The 18,404-nt window shown below is 60.5% G+C and overlaps 1 protein-coding gene across 1 annotated transcript in view; it reads left to right on the top strand.

The window, feature by feature from the left end:
- Positions 1–1,031: 1,031 nt before the first annotated feature.
- The window catches only part of DOC2B (double C2 domain beta), a 29,922-nt gene continuing 12,549 nt past the window's right edge, over positions 1,032–18,404 (top strand). Inside the window, exons 1-5 of the mRNA XM_075561238.1 lie at positions 1,032–1,404; positions 9,791–9,870; positions 13,624–13,698; positions 15,884–15,993; positions 16,489–16,615. Coding sequence (XP_075417353.1) covers positions 1,032–1,404; positions 9,791–9,870; positions 13,624–13,698; positions 15,884–15,993; positions 16,489–16,615 — 765 coding nt within the window. The remainder of the gene's footprint in view (positions 1,405–9,790; positions 9,871–13,623; positions 13,699–15,883; positions 15,994–16,488; positions 16,616–18,404) is intronic.

Raw genomic sequence — 18,404 nt, 5'->3', positions numbered from 1 at the left:
CTCTTCTGCCCCCACTGCTGGCCCTCACCCAGCTGACCCCAGCCAGTCCTTTGCCCCTGGGCTAACTGGGTCCTTCAAACCCAAAGCTGACCCACTGAGAGACTGACCTGAGGTCAAGGAGACTGTGTTTCTGTGTGACAGAAGAGGATGTGTGAGCGGAGGTCAGCAGGCATGTCCTTGCAGAGTGGAGGGTGGACATGCCCTGCTAAGTGTGACTTGTGCCCTGCTGGAAGATGTGGGGAGAGCATCCACCATGAGCACCCCAAACACATATGTGTGTGTGTGTCCTGCTGGGCATGTCTGGGGGGATGGGAAGCTGTACCCTGGGCATCCTTGATTACCTCTGTGCATGTGTGTTTATGTGTCCTGGTGTGTGTGTGTGTGTGTGTGTGTGTGTGTGTGTGTGTGTGTGTGTATTGGGGCCGGTGCCCCCCCTTCCTCCACTAACTCTGTATGGACACACATGTGATTAACTAAAGTTGTGTCCTGTATATGATCTCCAGTGGACACTGCCCCCAAATATCTCTATACACGTTTGGATAAGCTCGGTCGGAGGATCCTTGGACACCTGCGAGTGTCCGGAAGTGGTCTACACTGGCACGCGCGGGAATGCGCACGTGAGGGTCCTGGGGGCCCCTGCTCCGCTCCCGCTCGTCTTGCGAGATGCGTGAGTGGTGGGCGCCCGGGAGGCCCTGCGCGCGGGGACCGGGCCGGCGTGCGCGCCGGTGCGAGCGTTAGTGAATGTGGCGCCGCCAGGCTCGCTCCGCGCCCGCCCGCCCGCGCAGCCCGCGCACTGACACTGCTCGGTTGCTACCGAGTGACGCGGCTGGGCCCGCCCCCCGCCTGCCGGCCCCGGGCACTCACTCGCGCCGGCCGCCACCAAGCAGGCAGCAGCCGAGTCCCGGCCGTCCCGGGGCGCCGCCGGCGATGCCCGCAGCCCCCGCCGCGCCCCGCCGGGCCTGCTGAGCCGCCCCTGGGCCGGGGCCGCGCCGGGCCGGGCCGCCCCCGTGGGGGGGCGCCGCGCTGCCTGCATGACCCTCCGGCGGCGCGGGGAGAAGGCGACCATCAGCATCCAGGAGCATATGGCCATCGACGTGTGCCCCGGCCCCATCCGGCCCATCAAGCAGATCTCCGACTACTTCCCCCGCTTCCCGCGGGGCCTGCCTCCGCCCGCCGGGCCCCGCGCCGCTGCGCCCCCGGAGGCCCCCGCGCGCCCGGCCGCGGCCAGCGCGGGCCGCCGCAGCCCCTCCGACGGCGCCCGCGACGACGACGAGGACCTCGACCAGCTCTTCGGAGCCTACGGCGCCACCCCGGGTCCCAGCCCCGGCCCCAGCCCCGCGCGGCCGCCCGCCAAGCCGCCCGAGGAGGAACCGGACGCCGACGGCTATGAGTCCGATGATTGCAGTAAGTTTCCAACTCGCCGACTCCCCTAGCCTGTTGCTCCCGCGGACCCTGGCGTCTCCCCGCCCTGGTGCGTCCCCGGGGTCCCCTCTGGTCCCCCTTTTCGCTGGGCAGGCACTCCCCGCCCAGGCGCAGCCCCTGCCTGCTCCGCGCGCTCCCCGCGCGCCCCGCAGACCCAGCCCAACACCGCACTCAACCAGATCGGCGAGGTGGGAAGTTTGGGGGCGTCCCATTTCCGGGGTCGGGCTCCCCAGAGGCCACGCCGCGCCCGCTCTCGGCCCGCCCGCTGGAAGCTCCGGCGCAGGCGGTCGCTTTTGTTCCCGAGAAGGGCGGAGCTGCGCCCCGGGAGACACCAGTTGCTGCCCGCAGCGCGGTCGCGTTCTGCCCGGCGAGGCTGCTCCGGTGGAGCCGCGGGGGCCGGGGTCGGGGGGCCGGGGTCGGACAGGCGGAGGCGGGGTCGGGGCTGGGCCAGGCGGCCTCCCAGGTGGGCCCGGCGGCCCGCTGAGCTCGGCGCTTTGCTGGCGCGCGCGCCGAGAACCGGGAGGACCGCGGGGCCGCTTGTCCTCTGGCTAAACCTTGGCGTGCCTTCTCCCGAGTCCAAGGACCCCACCACGGCGCTCCCTCAGGCCGCGGACCTCGCCCACCTGTTACGCCCGTTCCCCGGGGCCGAAAAGGTGCCCCCAGGCCGGACCCCTTTCTCCCGGGTTGAGCCCGGAGCCCTGGGAGCCCACAAGTGCCAGGGTCCCCGGGCTGAGGCCCGGTCCGGCTGACGCTCCTGGAGCCGCTTCTCGTCTCTGGGGGTGCCCGCCCCTTCCCGACCCCCGCCTGGCGGAGAATCCAGCGGGAAGCAGTCTCGCCCGGGTGCGGAATCGGTTTGGCGGAGTCGGGGGCGGGGAGGAGGGGGCGGGGATTGCTTCGCGCAAGGCCCCCAGCCCTCCTGTGGCCCCAGCTCCATCAGACCTGGAGACCCAGTGACAATCGCTAGGCCTGTCCGAGATGTGGACCTGGCCAGGCGGGGTTCCCAGGGGAGGAAGGTCGCCAGGGCTGCCCAGACCTCCCCTGCGTGGCGCGCACACTGTTCCTGGCATGGTCGCTCTCATGAGCTGAAGCCTGGGAGTTTTCAGACCCTAGAATGTGCCTGTGGAAACTGCAGGCGCGGAGACTTCCCTACCTGCGCCACCCAGAGGGGCGCCAGCTGCTCCTCCACCCACTTGTGCGGTGGGAGCAGGAGGAGAAGCCGGGATGGGGGTGGGGGTGGGTGCTGGCAGAGCCGGCCTGCGAGGAAAAATTGCTTGCGCTGCACATTTTCTCCCGGTTGGACCACAGTCCTTGGCCCCAACTGGCATCTGGAGGCCCTGCCCGTGGGGCATATGGCGTCGCTGGAGCAGTCCTCCCCCTCGACTTTCCTGCCAGGCCTGAGAAATTGGGTCGGGAGAGCTTATTGCCCTCAGGGCTGTGCCCTGGATCCTCCATACCCCCTGGCTCCTCGCACCCCTGCAAAATGCACCCCCTGGTTGCTGCAGCCTCAGACAGCAGGAACCACCCTCTGGCTGAGCCGCTGTCCTGAATGCAAAGCCACCCCCAGAGAAGGGCTGAGAGTTGGTTCCCAATTGCGTCTTTTCTGTTGGGGCTAAGGGAGTGAGTGGGGGGGGGGGGCGGTGGCAGGGCAGGCTTTCAGGCAACCACCCTCTCTGCGACACAGAGGGTCTTCCGGGGGACATACAGCCATGAGGGGAGAAATCTGGGTAGGCAAGAAGGGGACCAGAGAGGCCAAGCCTCAGGCCAGCTGCCACCCCACAGCTCAGCAGCTTCTCCTGGAGCTTTGTCCTAGGGGTGAGTGGGAGCAGGCTGGGCCTGGCAGTGGTGACAGCACAAGGTTACCCCATACCCATTCGGTAGCTTCCACCATGACCTGGCCACATCTTTGTCTCTAAAACACCATAAAAAGACCATAAAGAAGGCCCAGAGAAATACTTGGGGGGGTCACTGAGTCAATGCCAGCTCCATCCTCTATAAAGGCCCCAGACTTGGAGCCCATCAGCCACTGATCAAACCACCCAGATGTGAGAATGCAGAAATCTTGGATCTGGCCTGGGGGGGGCCTCGGGTGGGGCCCGCCTGCTCCCCCTCGCTCACCCCCACCACAAGCCATGCTTTTCTCTCAGCTCTTGACAACCAGATCCCTCAAAACAGCCTAAATGATTCAAGCCAGATGGTTCATGATGGCTTTAGCCAGGGTTATGCTATTTGCTGCCCTAATTATTGGATTATCTCTCTTCTGACAAAAAGAAATTAGGGCGGTCGCTCTGTTGTCCGAGGTGGAGGGAAGCATTGCTACTTATTTACTTAGCCTTCTCCCCACACCCTCAAATGCCAGCCTATATTAAGTCTCCTCAAGGCACAAGCAGGAAACTCACAAGTCCCAAACAGATCTAATAGAGGAGTGAGGATGGGGGAAATTGCAGTGAAATGGAATTAAACAGGCTGTGCCAGCGCTCTCTGGCCCCAGCCACTCTAGGAGCCTTCTGGCTCAGCTGTGAATCCACGGTGAGTGCCCGCCACACACACCCTCTGCTCTGCTCCCCAGCCTCAGATGTTCTCCCCCTGGTCAGTCTCCACCTGTGGAAGCTCCGTTCCCTCTTCAAAGCTTCGAGGACTAGAATGCTCGAGGGTGCAAGTAACCGAACACCAGCTCCAAGTGGCCTCCACCCTGAGGACAGCTGAGGCTGTGAAGCACCAGGGCAGGTTGACTGAGCAGCTCACCAGCCTCATCCAGGCTAGTGGGACTGCGGTCATTCCACTTGGCCTTCCTCCTGCCAACGGTGGGCTGCAGTTAGGGGTGGATGTCACATGCAGCAGTAAGGTCCTAGTTTGAGAAGGGATTGTTTCACCTCCGTGTGTCCCTTTACAAGCAGGGGAGCCTCTCCCAGAAGCCCCAGAGACTTGCCCTCCTGCTTCATTGGCCTCCAGAATTGCCTCCCATGTCCAGGCTTAAGCCTTCCACTCAGGTCTGGAGGAACTCAGTACCCCCCGGTGCCCATGGAGATCTGGAGCAAGGCTGAACTTAGAGGCATCTCTCAGTTTGTCATACTCTCGTGGCTTTTGTGTGGCGATGACGCTGGGAGCTATGACACCCGTATCTCAAATGCCAGCAGGGCCACCCACGGTGGACAGGGTTCAGCAGAGCAGCTACCCTAAGACAGACTAGGAAGAAAGGCCTGGCGATATACTTCTGAGCACAGTGAAAACTTTGTGAGGCACAACCGAAGCTGATCTGAAACAGTGCTGGGAGATGGGAGCCTCCGGAGCATCAAAGGAGCTGAGCACCCACATGCTGAAGCTGGACCAGGGCCAGGCTATGTTGCACTCTGAGGTCCCGGGGCTTGCCACGGCCAGATGCCAATTTGACCTCAACAACAATAGCATTCCTTGTCAGAAGTCCACTGGGCTCTGAAGAAAGGATTCCGCCCCCACATCTGGGAAGCCCTACCTCTCAGGACGGGGGCTGCACTGCCCTTTTGGCTCACAGCGCCTGAGCCGCAGGGGGTTCTGCAGAGCTGGTGAGGGGGCTCTGCCCTGCTCCCTGGAATTCGGTCTCCCCGTGAGGAGCACGCAGCCCCTCCGGCTGGCTGGCTTGTCCTTCGCTGGGGTGGGGGAGTGGGCAGAGAACATGGAGGGTGCACTTGGACCCCCCGGCCTTCCGCCAGGCCCCCGCCGTGTGGGCAGGGGGGGAGCACATTGGTGTGCGGGTCTCATGGGTGTGGACGGCGTGTGTCTGCCGCCAGGCCTGAGCTGAACCGCAGAGCCGTTTACTCTCAGATAACGTTGGCACAGCCAGAAGCACGAGCAGCACTCAGCAGCAGGTGTGCAACGTGGAGCCTCACTGTGAGCGTCAGGGAGGTCTTGGCGGAAGGCAGAGATTGCGGGAAGATGCTTACCTGTGCTTCGCTGACTATGCATAGGTATTCGGCTGTGTGGATCGCAGTAGACTGTGGATACTTTGGCGAAGGTTGGCGATTCCAGAACGCATCACTGTACTCAGGGGGACCCTGAGCTCGGCCTGCACCGAGGGGCAGTCGTTTGAGGAGAGCAAGGGGTACTGCGTGGTGTGCAGTTGGGGGAGGTGGGGGTCAGGCCTGTGTGTCCTTTCGCCGGGCTTTCTTCAATTGGTGTGCGGCACAAACGGGGCAGAAGCTGGGCTAGATCCAGAAGGGCACCGGGACAGGATGGAGGAAGGCCCACTCTCAACCTGCGATATGCTTGCAGAAAGTGAGGGGACTTCAGGCGCTTACTGGAGCATTCTGCATCACACCTCAGCATCAAGAAAGCAAAAATCCTCACCGCGGCACCGGAAGCAACAGCCTGATCAACATGGGGCAGGATTGGTGCTGCCACAGGGTTTTTGTGAGTGTACATCACCCCCACACCCCCCAGGCAGTAGCAGTGAAGAAAGTATACAGCGCGTCACCTTGGGAAAATCTTGCATGAAAGACTTTGTCAAGGTCTTAAGAGGGACTACGGTGAGCCTGCCCGAAGCCGCAGCGTCTTCCACCGCCTCAGCTGCTTGTGAAAACTGGGCCCTGAACTGATGCCTGTGAGTGACAGCGTTGGCAAAAGATCCTGAGTGCACCCGGGACCTCCACACAGATCCGTCCAGAAGGAAGAGCAGCCGGCACACTCCTGAGAAGCCAGGAGGCTAACCCTCAATCTCGTGTTCTGCGGACATGTGCTCAGGAGGGACCGGACCTAACGCAAGACATCAGGCTTGACAAAGCACAAAGTCGGCGACCAAGAGGAGGGCCCTCGGGGAGAGAGGTGGACCCCGCGGCTGCCACCATGGGCTCAGTCACAGGGATGGTGGGGAAGATGTCGCTGGACTGGGCCGTTATCAGGGTTGTGCACAGCATCTATACGAGCCGGAACTGATACACCCAAGAACGCAGCCCACTCCCTCGAGGGCTCGTATGATAGAAGCATGGGCCCATGGCTGTGCTGGCTGAGTCAGGCCTGGTCTTGAGGAGTCACCTCACAGCAGTCACACCTGCAAAGGAGGGAGCTCGGGCATGTTGGGAGCTCACAGGTATGCCTGTCCAACACCCATGGACTCTCGGTTGGGATCCTGCAGTAGCACACGCTCTTGCCTCCTTTCATGGTGGGGCAGTGAGCCCCTGGAGGGGCAGGGCTGCTTGTGCCACTGCAGGCCGGCCCGCTAACAGAGGGTCAGGTGGACGGCAAAGGAGGGGGCAGAAGAGTGGCCTCCTGGGACCAGTGGTGGGCTGGTCCTGCACCCACTCCATGTCCGGGCTGTGACTTGCCGTACGGAGTGGTAACCACGGGCACCGCATGACTCAGGTGCTTCAGGCGAGCTTAAGTGACTGCTTGTCCCTTCTCTCCAGGAAGGCACGGAGGGGGAGTGATCTAGTTTAGAACAGTTTCATTGCGGATGGATCTCAGAGGACCGAGTACAGTTGTCTAGAAAATGCATCTGCTGGGCCTGCCTCTTCTATCATTACCCGTTGGGCAATCTCCTTACACGGGCCTTGCGTGAGACGAACCATACTGTGTCCTCACGACTGTGCTGCCTCAGGGTGACCTCGGCGGTGTCACCGGAAAAGATGGACTTTCAATGACGGTGATTTCAGAAGTAGAACACACAAGTTTTCCTCCAAGGCACCTCCGGTGGACTGGAACCCCCAACCTTTCCGTTGGCAGATGAACGTGTAGCCGTATGCACCACGCAGGGGGAAACTGAGGCACAAAATGGCTAAGTATGCCATCAAAGGTCTCACAGCAAGGAAGCGCAGCATGCTATTCCAGCCTGGGGGGTAGAGGTGGAAAGAGTGTCCCCAGGGGCAGAGCCACCCAGCGGGCAGGGCCTCACCCAGCACTCGGCCTGGGGCGTGGGAGCAGCCTGCCATACGGGCCCGTACACGGCCTCGCCGCTGCCAGTGGGGACCCCTTCATCAGGCAGAACCTCTTCACAGGGCTGGGGCCTACACACTTTTCCTTTTTTTAACTGATTGCATTTTCCTGTTAACTTTTTTATTGTAAATTAGGTTCTCACCTAGTTTTATGCTTGACTGTCCATACGCGTTCTGCGTTCTGAAGCAACGCCTCCACCCCCTGCACGCATTCTCTGTGGAGTCACCTTTGACATTACTGCGTCTGCCCAGCTGGGCCTCAGCTACAAGAGCCGCCACTGGCCAACAGTCAATCTAGAAGCGAGTGGGAGGGTGGGATCTGGCCCTGAGACCAGAGTTCGATCTGGTTCCATGTCGGGAGCCCCTGGCCTAAGAAACCCACCCAAACCACACTGATTTCCAGTCGATTCTGCCACCCAGCCACCCTGTATGGGGCTTTGGAGGCTGCAAGTCCCTGCAGAAGTGGACAGCCTTGTCTTTCTCTTTAAGAGCTGCTGGTGGGTTAGCAGTCTAGTGCTTTCCCCTCTGCGCCACCATGGACCCTGCCTCATGGGCTGAGCCCCTCAAACTTGGCCATCACCCCAGCCTCTCAAACTCCCAGACCCTGTTCTGCCTCTGTGGTCGTGCCCCCTCGTCCAGCCCCACTGAGCCTCTGACCAACTCCCACTCATCCATCATTCAGGCCAAATGTCACCTCCTCCAGGAAGCCATCATGGTTACCCCCAGGTTGCATGGAGGTCTGGCGTCCCTCCTGGGCCTATGGCTCCTGGCTCCGCACGCTATTGTGATGAATCCTTTCATCTGCCCCTCCTCCTGTGTTTGCTTCCCTGGTCATCTCCTTTCTTGTTTCCTTGACATTTCTCTGATATTTGTGCTCCTGTTCTTGTTCTTGTACCTAGGTACTGTCAACTTGGTCCGGACCGGTAGCGGTCAGCAGAACGGAACATCGCCTCCTAGGCGTTCCTGTGTTTGCACCCACTGGTGCAGCCCCTGTGTCAGTCTGTCTTGTGGAGGGCCTTCCTCTCTCTCTCTCTCTGTCCCTCTACTTTACCAAGCACGATGTCCTTCTTCAGGGACTGGTCTCTTCGGACAGGATGTCCAAAGTACGTGAGATGAAGTCTCGCCACCCTTGCCTCTCAGGGGCGTTCTGGCCGTACTTCTTCCAGACAGATCTGTCTGTTTGCTCTCCTGGCAGTCCACGGTACTTCCAGTATTCTTTGCCAGAACCACAGTTCACGTGAATGGATTCTTCTTCAGTCTTCCTTATTCAGTGTCCGACTCTCATGTGCGTAAGAGGGGATTGAAAAGACCCTGGCTTGGCTCAGGCGCACCTCAGTCCTCAAAGTAACCTCCTTGCCTTTCAACCCTTCCAAGAGGTCTTGGGCAGCAGATTAAGGAGCCCTGGTGGCACAGTGGGTATGTGTTGAGCTGCTAGCCATAAGGTCACCCGTTCAAGACCACCTGCCCTCCTTTGGGAGAAAGACGGGGCTTACTGTTTCGGAAACGCACAGGTGGCAGTTCTACGCTGTCCTGTAAGGTCCCTGCATGGGCTCGATGGCGGTGAGCTCTGGTTGGGGGCTGGTACGGCACATTTACCTTGGTCCGCTGCACGTGTTGGGCACACACGGCGTAGGTGATTGGAAGAATGAGTGCTCAGTGAGTGCGCTGCCAGGTGACTAGCCCCACTGGCCCGGTTGACCTGCCCAGGGGGCAGAACGGACTGGAGCTCCTGAGGACAGCCTGCAGATACGCATCTGGCTGTCTGGAGATGACACCTGAGCTATGCCCCCAACTGTACCTGCGCCTTCTCCCTGAGAGTCACAGGCAAGTTGAAGGCCAAGTCTGCTGGGTGTGAGTGCCCTGAGCCAGGCTATCACTGCTGCATCCTCCCCAGCCCGTCAGAACCACCCCTGCCGTTCAGAGGCCTCGGCACAGCAGTGTGTGGACCCAATGGGCTTCTCGAAGTCTCCCCAGGGCCCCAAGGAGCCTGATAGGCCATGGAACCCCAGTTGAGCCTGCTCACTGGGGGTGTGTGGGGCAGCAGACCTGCCAGCCAGCCTGGCCAGTGCCTGCAGCCTCTGCCTTCTCTCAAATTCCTCGTGACATTTGACAGACAAGGGAAACTGAGGAATGGAGCCCAGCTGGAAACAAACTATGTCAGTGGAGTTTCTAATACCTTTGGACACTCCCCTGGGCCACCCGAGGGCCCCGGAGGGCCAGGGCTCAGGGATCAGGACTCGGGCAGACCAGCTGAATTTGAATTGGGTTCCCAGCCCGTGCCTGCGGGGGGCCATCTGAGCTCACCTATGCCCGTGGGAGACAGTACCAGAGAGGGTGGGGAGCGGGAACAGGATCCCTGACGCACAGTAGGTGCTCGCTTGGTAACGGCGGACCCTTCCAGACCTCGCCTGCCCAGGCTGAGGCTTCTGCATGACATGCCGGTGACCTGTACCCCTATCTGCCCGCAGCTGCCCTGGGCACGCTGGACTTCAGCCTGCTCTATGACCAGGAGAACAACGCCCTCCACTGCACCATCAGCAAGGCCAAGGTAGGCCCACCCCCAGCCACTCAGGGGGCCGGCGGGTCAGGGGTAGGCAACCAGGAGACAGGGACCAGGCTTCCTGGTTCTCTGGGAAGTGGGGGCAGGGCCGGATTCTTGCCCAATTCACCCCACAGAGCCTGTGCAGGAGGCTTGTCAGGGAAAGGGTAGGACTAAGATGGGAGGGTGAGGAGGGGGACCAGGCCCCAAAGCTGGGACAGGCTGGGGTGGGAGAAGACAGAGGGGTAAAGGATGGAGGTCTCATGTCTGCCCGGCTGCAGGGCGGACCCTGCTCTGGCCACTGACCACGCTGCTGCCTGGGCTTGCCCTCTGGAGCATCAGGGTCCACACCTGAGAGACCCGCCAGACCTGTTTCCTGGGCCATCCAAGGCTGGGGTCCCAGCCAGGCCCTCTGGCGTCCCTGGCTCCCCATTGGTGGTCCTGCCCCTGGGCCAGATTTGTCATCTCTTTGTTCTCAACTGCACTGTCCCTTGTCCTCCCGCTGGGCGGAAGGTGCCAAAGTTGATGTTCTCTGGAAAGGTAAGGGTGGCCGAATAGAACCTTCTAGACAAGCTCTATGTGGAGCTGAGCACCTGAACCAGTGCAGCTCGGCTCAGGATGCTTCCTGCTGGGCTGGCTGGGCCCAGACCTCCCCTCCATCCAACCCCCAACAAGCCTTTGGGCTCCCCTCCATCCTGCCCTCCCACCCTCCCGCTGAGGTGCTGCCCAGGGCTCTGTTCAGCCCGAGGGACAGGCCATCTGGTACCATCCAAGGCTGTGTCATTGCCCCACCCAGGCCACTGGATCCAGAGGCTGCATGGACACTGGTGAACACTGTCCACAAGGCTAAGTCCAGGCCTCGCCCTGGGGGCCTGTGCGTGCCACCCCCACCCAGGCCTCACCCAAAGGACACCAGCCTTCCTGAAGGCTCCCAGTCGGCTGGGTACCAAGCTGAGGAGCTGTTGGCTGTGCCAAGGTGGAGGCCAGGCTGCAGAGCCCTGGCAGACCCTGCCTTCTTTCAGCCTCGCTTTGTAGATGTCCAGGCTTGGGGACTGGGGGTGGGCACTGTCTCCCAGGACACTCTGGACAGAGCCTGTGCCCTCCCCTCTCACCCCAGACCCTAGGCCCTTCCTTATGCTGTGTGCCCGCCTCCCCTGCCTGGGCTGGAGAGGGGTGGGGGGAGTAGAGATGCAGCCACAGGCGTGTGTGTGTGTGTGTGTGTGTGTGTGTGTGTGTGTGTGCCTGAGCACCCTGCACAGTTGGGAAAGATGGAGGACCAGGGCCGGTTGGCACCCCCTTCTCCATGTCACGCTTCTCAGAGACTGTTGTACAGGAAGGGGCTATAGGCAGGAATATTGGAGCCGTAGGGTAGAAAGGGGAAGCAGAGCGGATTGGGGGAGCCCTGAGGTGGGGTGGTCTTGGGCACAGCGGGACAGGCCCTAGCATGACCAGTACGTAGGGTTATCCTCCCCCCAACACACACACACACTGCGTGGCTGATGTGAGCATGAGCTGGCACAGGCCTGATCGCGGTCCTCAGGAACACTGGAGCCAGCAGAGTGGCCAGTCCTGGGAGAACAGCTTCAGCTTTGATCATCCAGCACCCTGTCCCCCCAACTAGTCCCCAGGAGGCTGGGTGCTGGGCTGCCCCGCCCCCTTCTCTCTGTGCCAGCAGTAGGCTCTCCTTTAGGAGCGCCCGCTACATGTGGGGCCATTTTTGCAAACACCATAAGCTGGGGTGGGGTGGAGGAGGAGGCCCTTGCATGAGAAACCCACCCCCAGCACCCCCTGACCTGGAAACGACTTCCTCCCGCTTTCTGTGGGGCACAGAGTCTGGGTCAGGCTGGAGGGGGCCAGGGGGGTCTGGTTAGGGGCAGAGTGTTGCCTGGTGGGCACAGAGTGATGGTGGGCAGGGGTCAGAACAGTGACTTAGCCTCCTGGCAGCACCTCTGGCTCCTTCTGCTTCTGGCCCAGAGTGCGGCCGCCAGGTGCTCCGGGGCAGTCTGCTAGGGTGATGGGGGGGGGGGGAAGCAGAGGGAGCACCAGCTGGAGTCCAGGAGGGCAGAGTGGCACCACTCTTGGCCCAGTTGTACAGCCACCCCTCTGCCCATCCCAGCCACTGGGAGCCTGGAGAGCCACTGAGTAAACATGGTGGGCCAAAGATTTGGCAAATGAAAAGGCAAAAAATGTGAGCCCGTGAAAACCTTGTTACCTACGACACCAAACCCCCAGACCCACTGCCCTCTGAGTCACTTCTGGCTCACAGCCCTGGTGCAGGACAGAGAACTTAGCTCGTCTTTCTCGTCATCTTAGTCAAGGGTGCCATCTTGTGGAGATGTTGGTGGACTTGAACCACTGACCTTGAAGTTGGCAACCTGACTCTCCTCCCACAGTGCCACACAGCAGGCACCCAGGCGTGCTGACCAGAATTGGGAACCAAAGCATCCCCTGACTGCTGCAGCCCCGCTCAGGCGTGTCCCCCTCCCCCAGGTGCGACAGGGCTGGGGAAGAGTGAGAAACTGAAAGGAGGATGTGCTCGCAGGTCAGAATTATTGTCCCCTTCCACCGATGAGAAGGCCTGGCGGCTTCATGGGTTATACGGTGGGCTGCTAACCGCAAGGTGGACAGTTTGAAACCATTGGCCCCTCTCAGGACAAAGATAAGGCTTTCTGCTCTATAAAGACTTCCTGCCTGGGGACACACGGACCGGTCCAACTCTGACCTCTAAGGTCACTGTGGATTCAAATCAGCCCAGTGGCAGCGAGTTTGGGGGTTCTACAGAAGATAAAGCCGAGGCTCGGGGGACAATGTAAGTCCTCCATTGACCCAGGCCCACCACCCGGTCCTGCGACATCCTCACGATTGGTCTTATGTGCTAGGCCATTGTCGCAGCCCCCGCATCCATCCGTCTCACAGGGGCCTGCCTCTCTTCCTGCCCCTCCTCTTTGCCAAGCCTGATGCCCTCCTCCAGGGACGGCTCTCTCAGGGATCCCTGGTGGTACAGTGGTTACATGTGGGCTGCAACCACAGGTCGGCAGTTTGAAACTGCCAGCCGCTGCTTCCATGGGAGAAAGACAAAAGACGGGGCTCTCTGCTTGGAGGTGGGGTGGGTCCCAGCAGGGAGGACGAGAAGCTGTATTCATCTTTGCATGTCAGGGGTCCCGCTGGGCCCCTGGAGCCACCCCGTGTCTCGGGTACAGGACCCAAAGGGGAAGACACCATGCTCAGAAACACAGCCAGCCTGGGCCAGCTGAGCCCTTCTCTGTGGGGGTTCCCTGACCAAGCACATTTGGCCGCCTCTTCCAGCAAAGTTAGGCAGGCCTGCCATCTGCTGGAGGGACCCTCCGTGGCTGGCCCGCTCGGTGGCCTGCCCAGTGAGGCTGGCAGAGCTGGCAGAGAAAGTGGCTCCTGGTCCCTGGCAGTCTCCGGGATTGCGATGAAGCAGGTGGGCAGTCTCGTGGGTTTGGGGTCCCCGAGGGAAGTGTGTCCTGGGGAGGAGGGTGCATCTAGAGACTGGAAAACCAGGCTTTGCTGAGAAGAAGACTGGAGGAGACATGGGGGAGGCTGCCCCAGACCATACCATCTCCACTATCCCCACTTGCCTGTCCTGGGAGTGTGGGAGCCCGGGGGTGTCTATGCAAAGAGCCCTGGAGGGACCCAGCCAGGAGGCCCAGGGGAGTGGGACCTGCCCCAAGCCAGGCTCCCGGAGCCCCAGCTACTCCTGGCCTGACTCTGCCTCACCCTCTGCCTTTCTCTGCTCAGGGCCTGAAGCCAATGGACCACAATGGGCTAGCCGACCCCTATGTCAAGCTGCACCTGCTGCCGGGAGCCAGCAAGGTGAGGGGGTCCCTCAGGCTACCTACCAGCTCTGCCCACTGCTGGGGCTGGGGCTGGGGCCTGGACTGAGCTGAGGGACACCCGGCGGGGTGGGGGTGGGGGGTCTATACCTCCACAAGCACCCAGTCAGCACCACCCACCTGCTGAGTCGGGGGGTGGCCTCACCGCCAGGGAACTTCCAGCCCAGCTTTGGACAAGCAGCTTTCCCAATGGAAGATCCACATTCTGGGAAAACCACAGGCTCCATGGTTGAGGCCGTGTGAGCAACTACTGCAGGAGAAAGGTTTGAAATGGACTCGATTCTCAATGGATGTGTGTGTGCGCGCGCACACACACACACGCCCTCAACTGCTCTCTTCGCTGTAGGATTTATCCGAACCTTTAATGAGTTGCTGGACTAAACTGTGGCTCGGCACCAGGGCAGGGGAGGGGGTGCGATGGCACGGGGAGCATCTGCCTGATGTTCGTGGCCACAGTGATGTCTGCCCACAGAGCTCTAGCTCGTGTGCCTCACACCCAGAGGCCGGCCACGCCCGTGCCGGGCACCAGCACCATCTGGGAAAGACGGCGAAAAGAGGCACTGAGTTTCATTTCAGACCGATTTCTGGCATTCAAGGTCGGCATGGGAAGCCAGGATCTGACCATCGGCCCCCAGCAGCTCGCTGAGTTATTGTTTTTACGTGGGGGGCCACCCCTGGCGGTCAGAGTCGGACTAGCCTGGGACACTCGGAGCATCTCAGGGCAAGCAGGGCTGTAGGCCAGTCCCTTAGCTTCCCAAGTGGAGCTCGGAATCCAAAGGGAGAAATGGGAACCCAGCAGGACACAGGAGCCAGAGGGAGCGGCAGGGCCGGGCTGGACTGGGCTTCCAGCCCCAGCCTCTCCGTGGCAGTACACAGCCTGGTCTTTCTCCCAAGGAGAAGCGGGTGGCTTTGAACCGCTGAGCTTTCGGTTAGCAGACCAATGCTTATTCCACAACGGTGTCCTTTCAAACTCAAAACCAAACCCAGCACTGTTCAGTCGATACGGGCTCATAGCCACCCTGTGGACCGGGAAAAACAGCCCGTGTGGGTTTCTGAGGCTGCATCTCTTGCCGGGGCAGAAAGCCTTGCTTCTTCCCTGCACAGAGCCACGGGGGGTTCACACTGGTTGCCCCTTGTCCTTACGAACAGGAGGCCTGAGAACGGCACTGACAGAGGGTCTGAGAGCTGGCTTACTGGTAGGACCCAGGCCCCACCCAGTGCCGTCCGACCACCTGTGACCGGCTTGGAGCTCCGGGTCTGACAGGGACAGAGGAAGGAGTGGAAGCAGGAGGCCACCCTGGCGGGCAGCCCGACGAGGTTTTCCCACCCGGGCAGCTGCGGCAGGCAGGGGCAATCTCTCAGCCGCCTGCCGGATTCCCAGGGGGCCCCGGAGGTGCAGTCGCCAGGTGTGTTTCCTGCTGCTACTGTCACAAAACACCACAAACGTAGCCGCCTAACACACACGTCTGTGCGTTTTCTCAGTTATGTTGGTTAACCCTCCTTGGGTTAAAGTCAGGGTGTTGGCAGAACTGCTTTCTAAAGGGAGAATCCATTCCCTCGTCTCTTGCGGCTTCTTGAGGCAGCCCATCTTCCTTAGCTCCCAGCCCCTTCTGCCACCTTCAAACCCAGTATTTTCCTGTCTTACTGGCCCTTTTTCCGGTCGCATCCCCCTCTGACACCTGCTTTCAAGGACCTTTGTAATTACACACAGCGTCCACTAGGTGGTACCCGTGGCTAACGGGATTGGCTGCTCCAGTGAGGTTAGAGGGTGGAGTCCTCCCAGAGACACTCAGAATAAAGGCCTGGCGATCTGTTTCAGACTCATCAGCCCCTGAGAACTCCGTGGAGTACATTGGCCGGACAAGCATGGAGTTGCCTTGAGCCAGAGTTGGTTTGGTGGCTACTGGTCTGTGATTACTTTGGGCACCCACCCAGCTCCTTGAGGATGCTCTCCCAGCTGTCAAGGCCGCAGTTTAGCAACCTGCATGGCAGCTGCAGCTAACATCCCCACTTTAATTCCATCTTCCGAGGTTCTTGGGATTAGCACAGGGACACCTCTGGGGGTTATATTCTCTCTCTCTCTCTCTCTCTCTCTCTCTCTCTCTCGCTCGCTCGCTCGCTCGCTCACACAAACCATGCTCATGGGATCTTTTTTCTGTCTCCAGGCAAATAAGCTCAGAACAAAAACTCTCCGTAACACTCTGAACCCCACGTGGAACGAGACGCTCACTTACTACGGGATCACAGATGAAGACATGATCCGAAAGACCCTGCGGTGGGTGGAGCACGGTGCACGCCTCCCTTCCCCCCATACACACACACACACACACACACACACACACACACAGCTGCTGGGTGGCCCAGATCTGAAAGGCCCCTTGCTGGGTGAGGGAGGGCATGTTGCCCTCCATCAGCCTTAGCCACAGGGGCTGACCCTGAACCACAAGACTCTATGATAGGTGGGGGCCTAGTGATGCTGTCTGACCCCTACCCCTGCACCCCCACTCCACTTCACCCCACCTCCCGGCCCAGCATTGGCCACAGGGGCTGGCTCTGAACCAGGAGACGCTGCTGTGGTTAGGGGCCAAGTGCATGTTCCCCCACTCCACACCCCTCCCCAGCCCTAGCCTCAGGGTCCATCCATGCTCAATCCCACCCCTTCCACCACTGGCCTCTAGTGCGCGCGCACGCACACACACACACACACCGAGTCTGCAAACCAGACACAAGAGCCCAGTCCCGCTGAGGTGCACGTACTCTTGCCCCCCAGGATCTCCGTGTGTGACGAGGACAAATTCCGCCACAATGAATTCATCGGGGAGACACGGGTGCCCCTGAAGAAGTTGAAGCCCAACCACACCAAGACGTTCAGCATCTGCCTGGAGAAGCAGCTGCCGGTGAGTAGGGTCTGTCTCTGCAGACCCACCTGAGGCCCTTCCGCTGTGCCCCTGGGCGAGGGGGGACAAGAAAGACCTCCGGAAGCTTGGCCAGCAGACAGAGCACAGACACGACAAATCATCAAAAGAGATTGCCAGTCTGATGGGCTCAGGATCAGGAGAGTGCCCAGGAAGAGGAGCAGGGAGCTGGAGAGAGTGACTGACTCAGGTGGGTGTCGGGAGGGCATAGTGGGCAGCAGTGGCACACTCACCTTCCACGTGGGAGAACCAGCTTTGGTTCACAGCCAGTGCCCCCCACCCCTCCGTGACGCTGAACAGAAGCGCTTCCCAAACCGATCAAATTACTCAGCATCCCCCTCCCACCCCCATCCCTGCTTAAGCAATTGCAAACTTCTGAACATGGCCCAGTATCCAGGATAAAGTGTAGGTATCTGCTTCTGCAGCCCCCCTATTTCCATCTGCATGGATGCAATGCAGAGTTTGGTTGGGGCTGTATGATTCCGGCACCTCCCCCCACAACCAGGGGACAGTGTCGTCCACTTTGGGAAACACGGTTCTTGATTAAGACTAGGTAGAAAGGGCTGGCGATCCTCCAGGAATCGCCCAGTGAGAATCCTTTGGATCACAATAGTCTGACCTGCAACTGATCATGGGGCTGGAACAGGGCTTGGTTTTGGTGGGTGGGCCCGCAGCTGGCAACAATGACACACACGCACACACGTGTGCCAGACAGACTGCCTGGTGAACCTGGTGACTCTTCAGGAAGGGCTGTCTGGGGGAAGACTGTTCCCCTGGGGGAGGGGGGGAGGCACTGAGCATAGACCCCGGAGGCGTAGGGCAGAGAAGGGATGAGGGCCTGAGGAAGCAAAGGACTTTAGCCTGGGAGGGAGAGCCACTCAGGGGGTGCTGTGAGCTGCCTGGGTTTATTTCACATAGGCTGTTTTTCAGGGCACGCTGGGTATCCCGGCATCTGGTGGTGTAGACAGGCCCCTAGCGTCCGGGCACAGAATGGCAGGGAGAAGGGGGCAGGGCTGGGCGACCCATTGGGAGAGGAGAACCATCCAGGCCAGCCCAGGAGTGGAGAGGGCTGGGGCCTGGCACGGCAGGCAGGAGAGGGTCTGGATGCCAGGCAGGAGGTGCCCACAGGCTGGGCAACGCAGTGAGGGACTGGGCAGTGCCAGCGTTCGGGGCCATTAACAGAGGCACAGAGGGTGGGGAGGGGCAGCTGCAGCCGCAGCCGCTCGGGAGCTCCATTGGATCATGTTAACTGGAGGTGCCAGTGCTAGCCAAAGCAGACGGAAACTAATTCTTTCCTAGAAGTTACAATTGTTTCAAAACGATGTCAATACAGATTTTGCCCTCAGGCCTTCTCCAGCAGCTGAGCCCTTCCTCAGGTCATCTTGGTCCATTTGTCTCTCATACTCCGCCCTCCCATCTCCCAGCAGGGCCGGGAAGGCTGGGCAAGTCCTCAGTGCCTGGAGACAACGGAAATGCTGTGTCCTCAGGCTGCCAGAGACCAGGACAGGGATGGCGATACGCGCACACGCAAACACACACACACACACACACACACACACATACACACCTCCTTTCCTCTAGAGCCCTGAGGGTGGGAAAACGGGCCTGGGCCATCCCCAGCCTGCCAAGTCCGAGGAAGAAACGGCTCCTGTGTCTGTGGCTTCCAACCAGAATCGCCTGTGTTTCATAACTTGATCCCATCCTTGTCACGTCCCTCCCACGCGGAGACATTTGTGCAATGCTGCTCGCCTTTGTTGCTGTGTGATTAGTC

The sequence above is a fragment of the Tenrec ecaudatus genome, chromosome 10 (assembly GCF_050624435.1).
Source record: "Tenrec ecaudatus isolate mTenEca1 chromosome 10, mTenEca1.hap1, whole genome shotgun sequence".
Classification (NCBI taxonomy): domain Eukaryota; kingdom Metazoa; phylum Chordata; class Mammalia; order Afrosoricida; family Tenrecidae; genus Tenrec; species Tenrec ecaudatus.
Note: the sequence above shows the minus strand (reverse complement) of the source record. Positions and strands in the feature narration are given on the sequence as shown.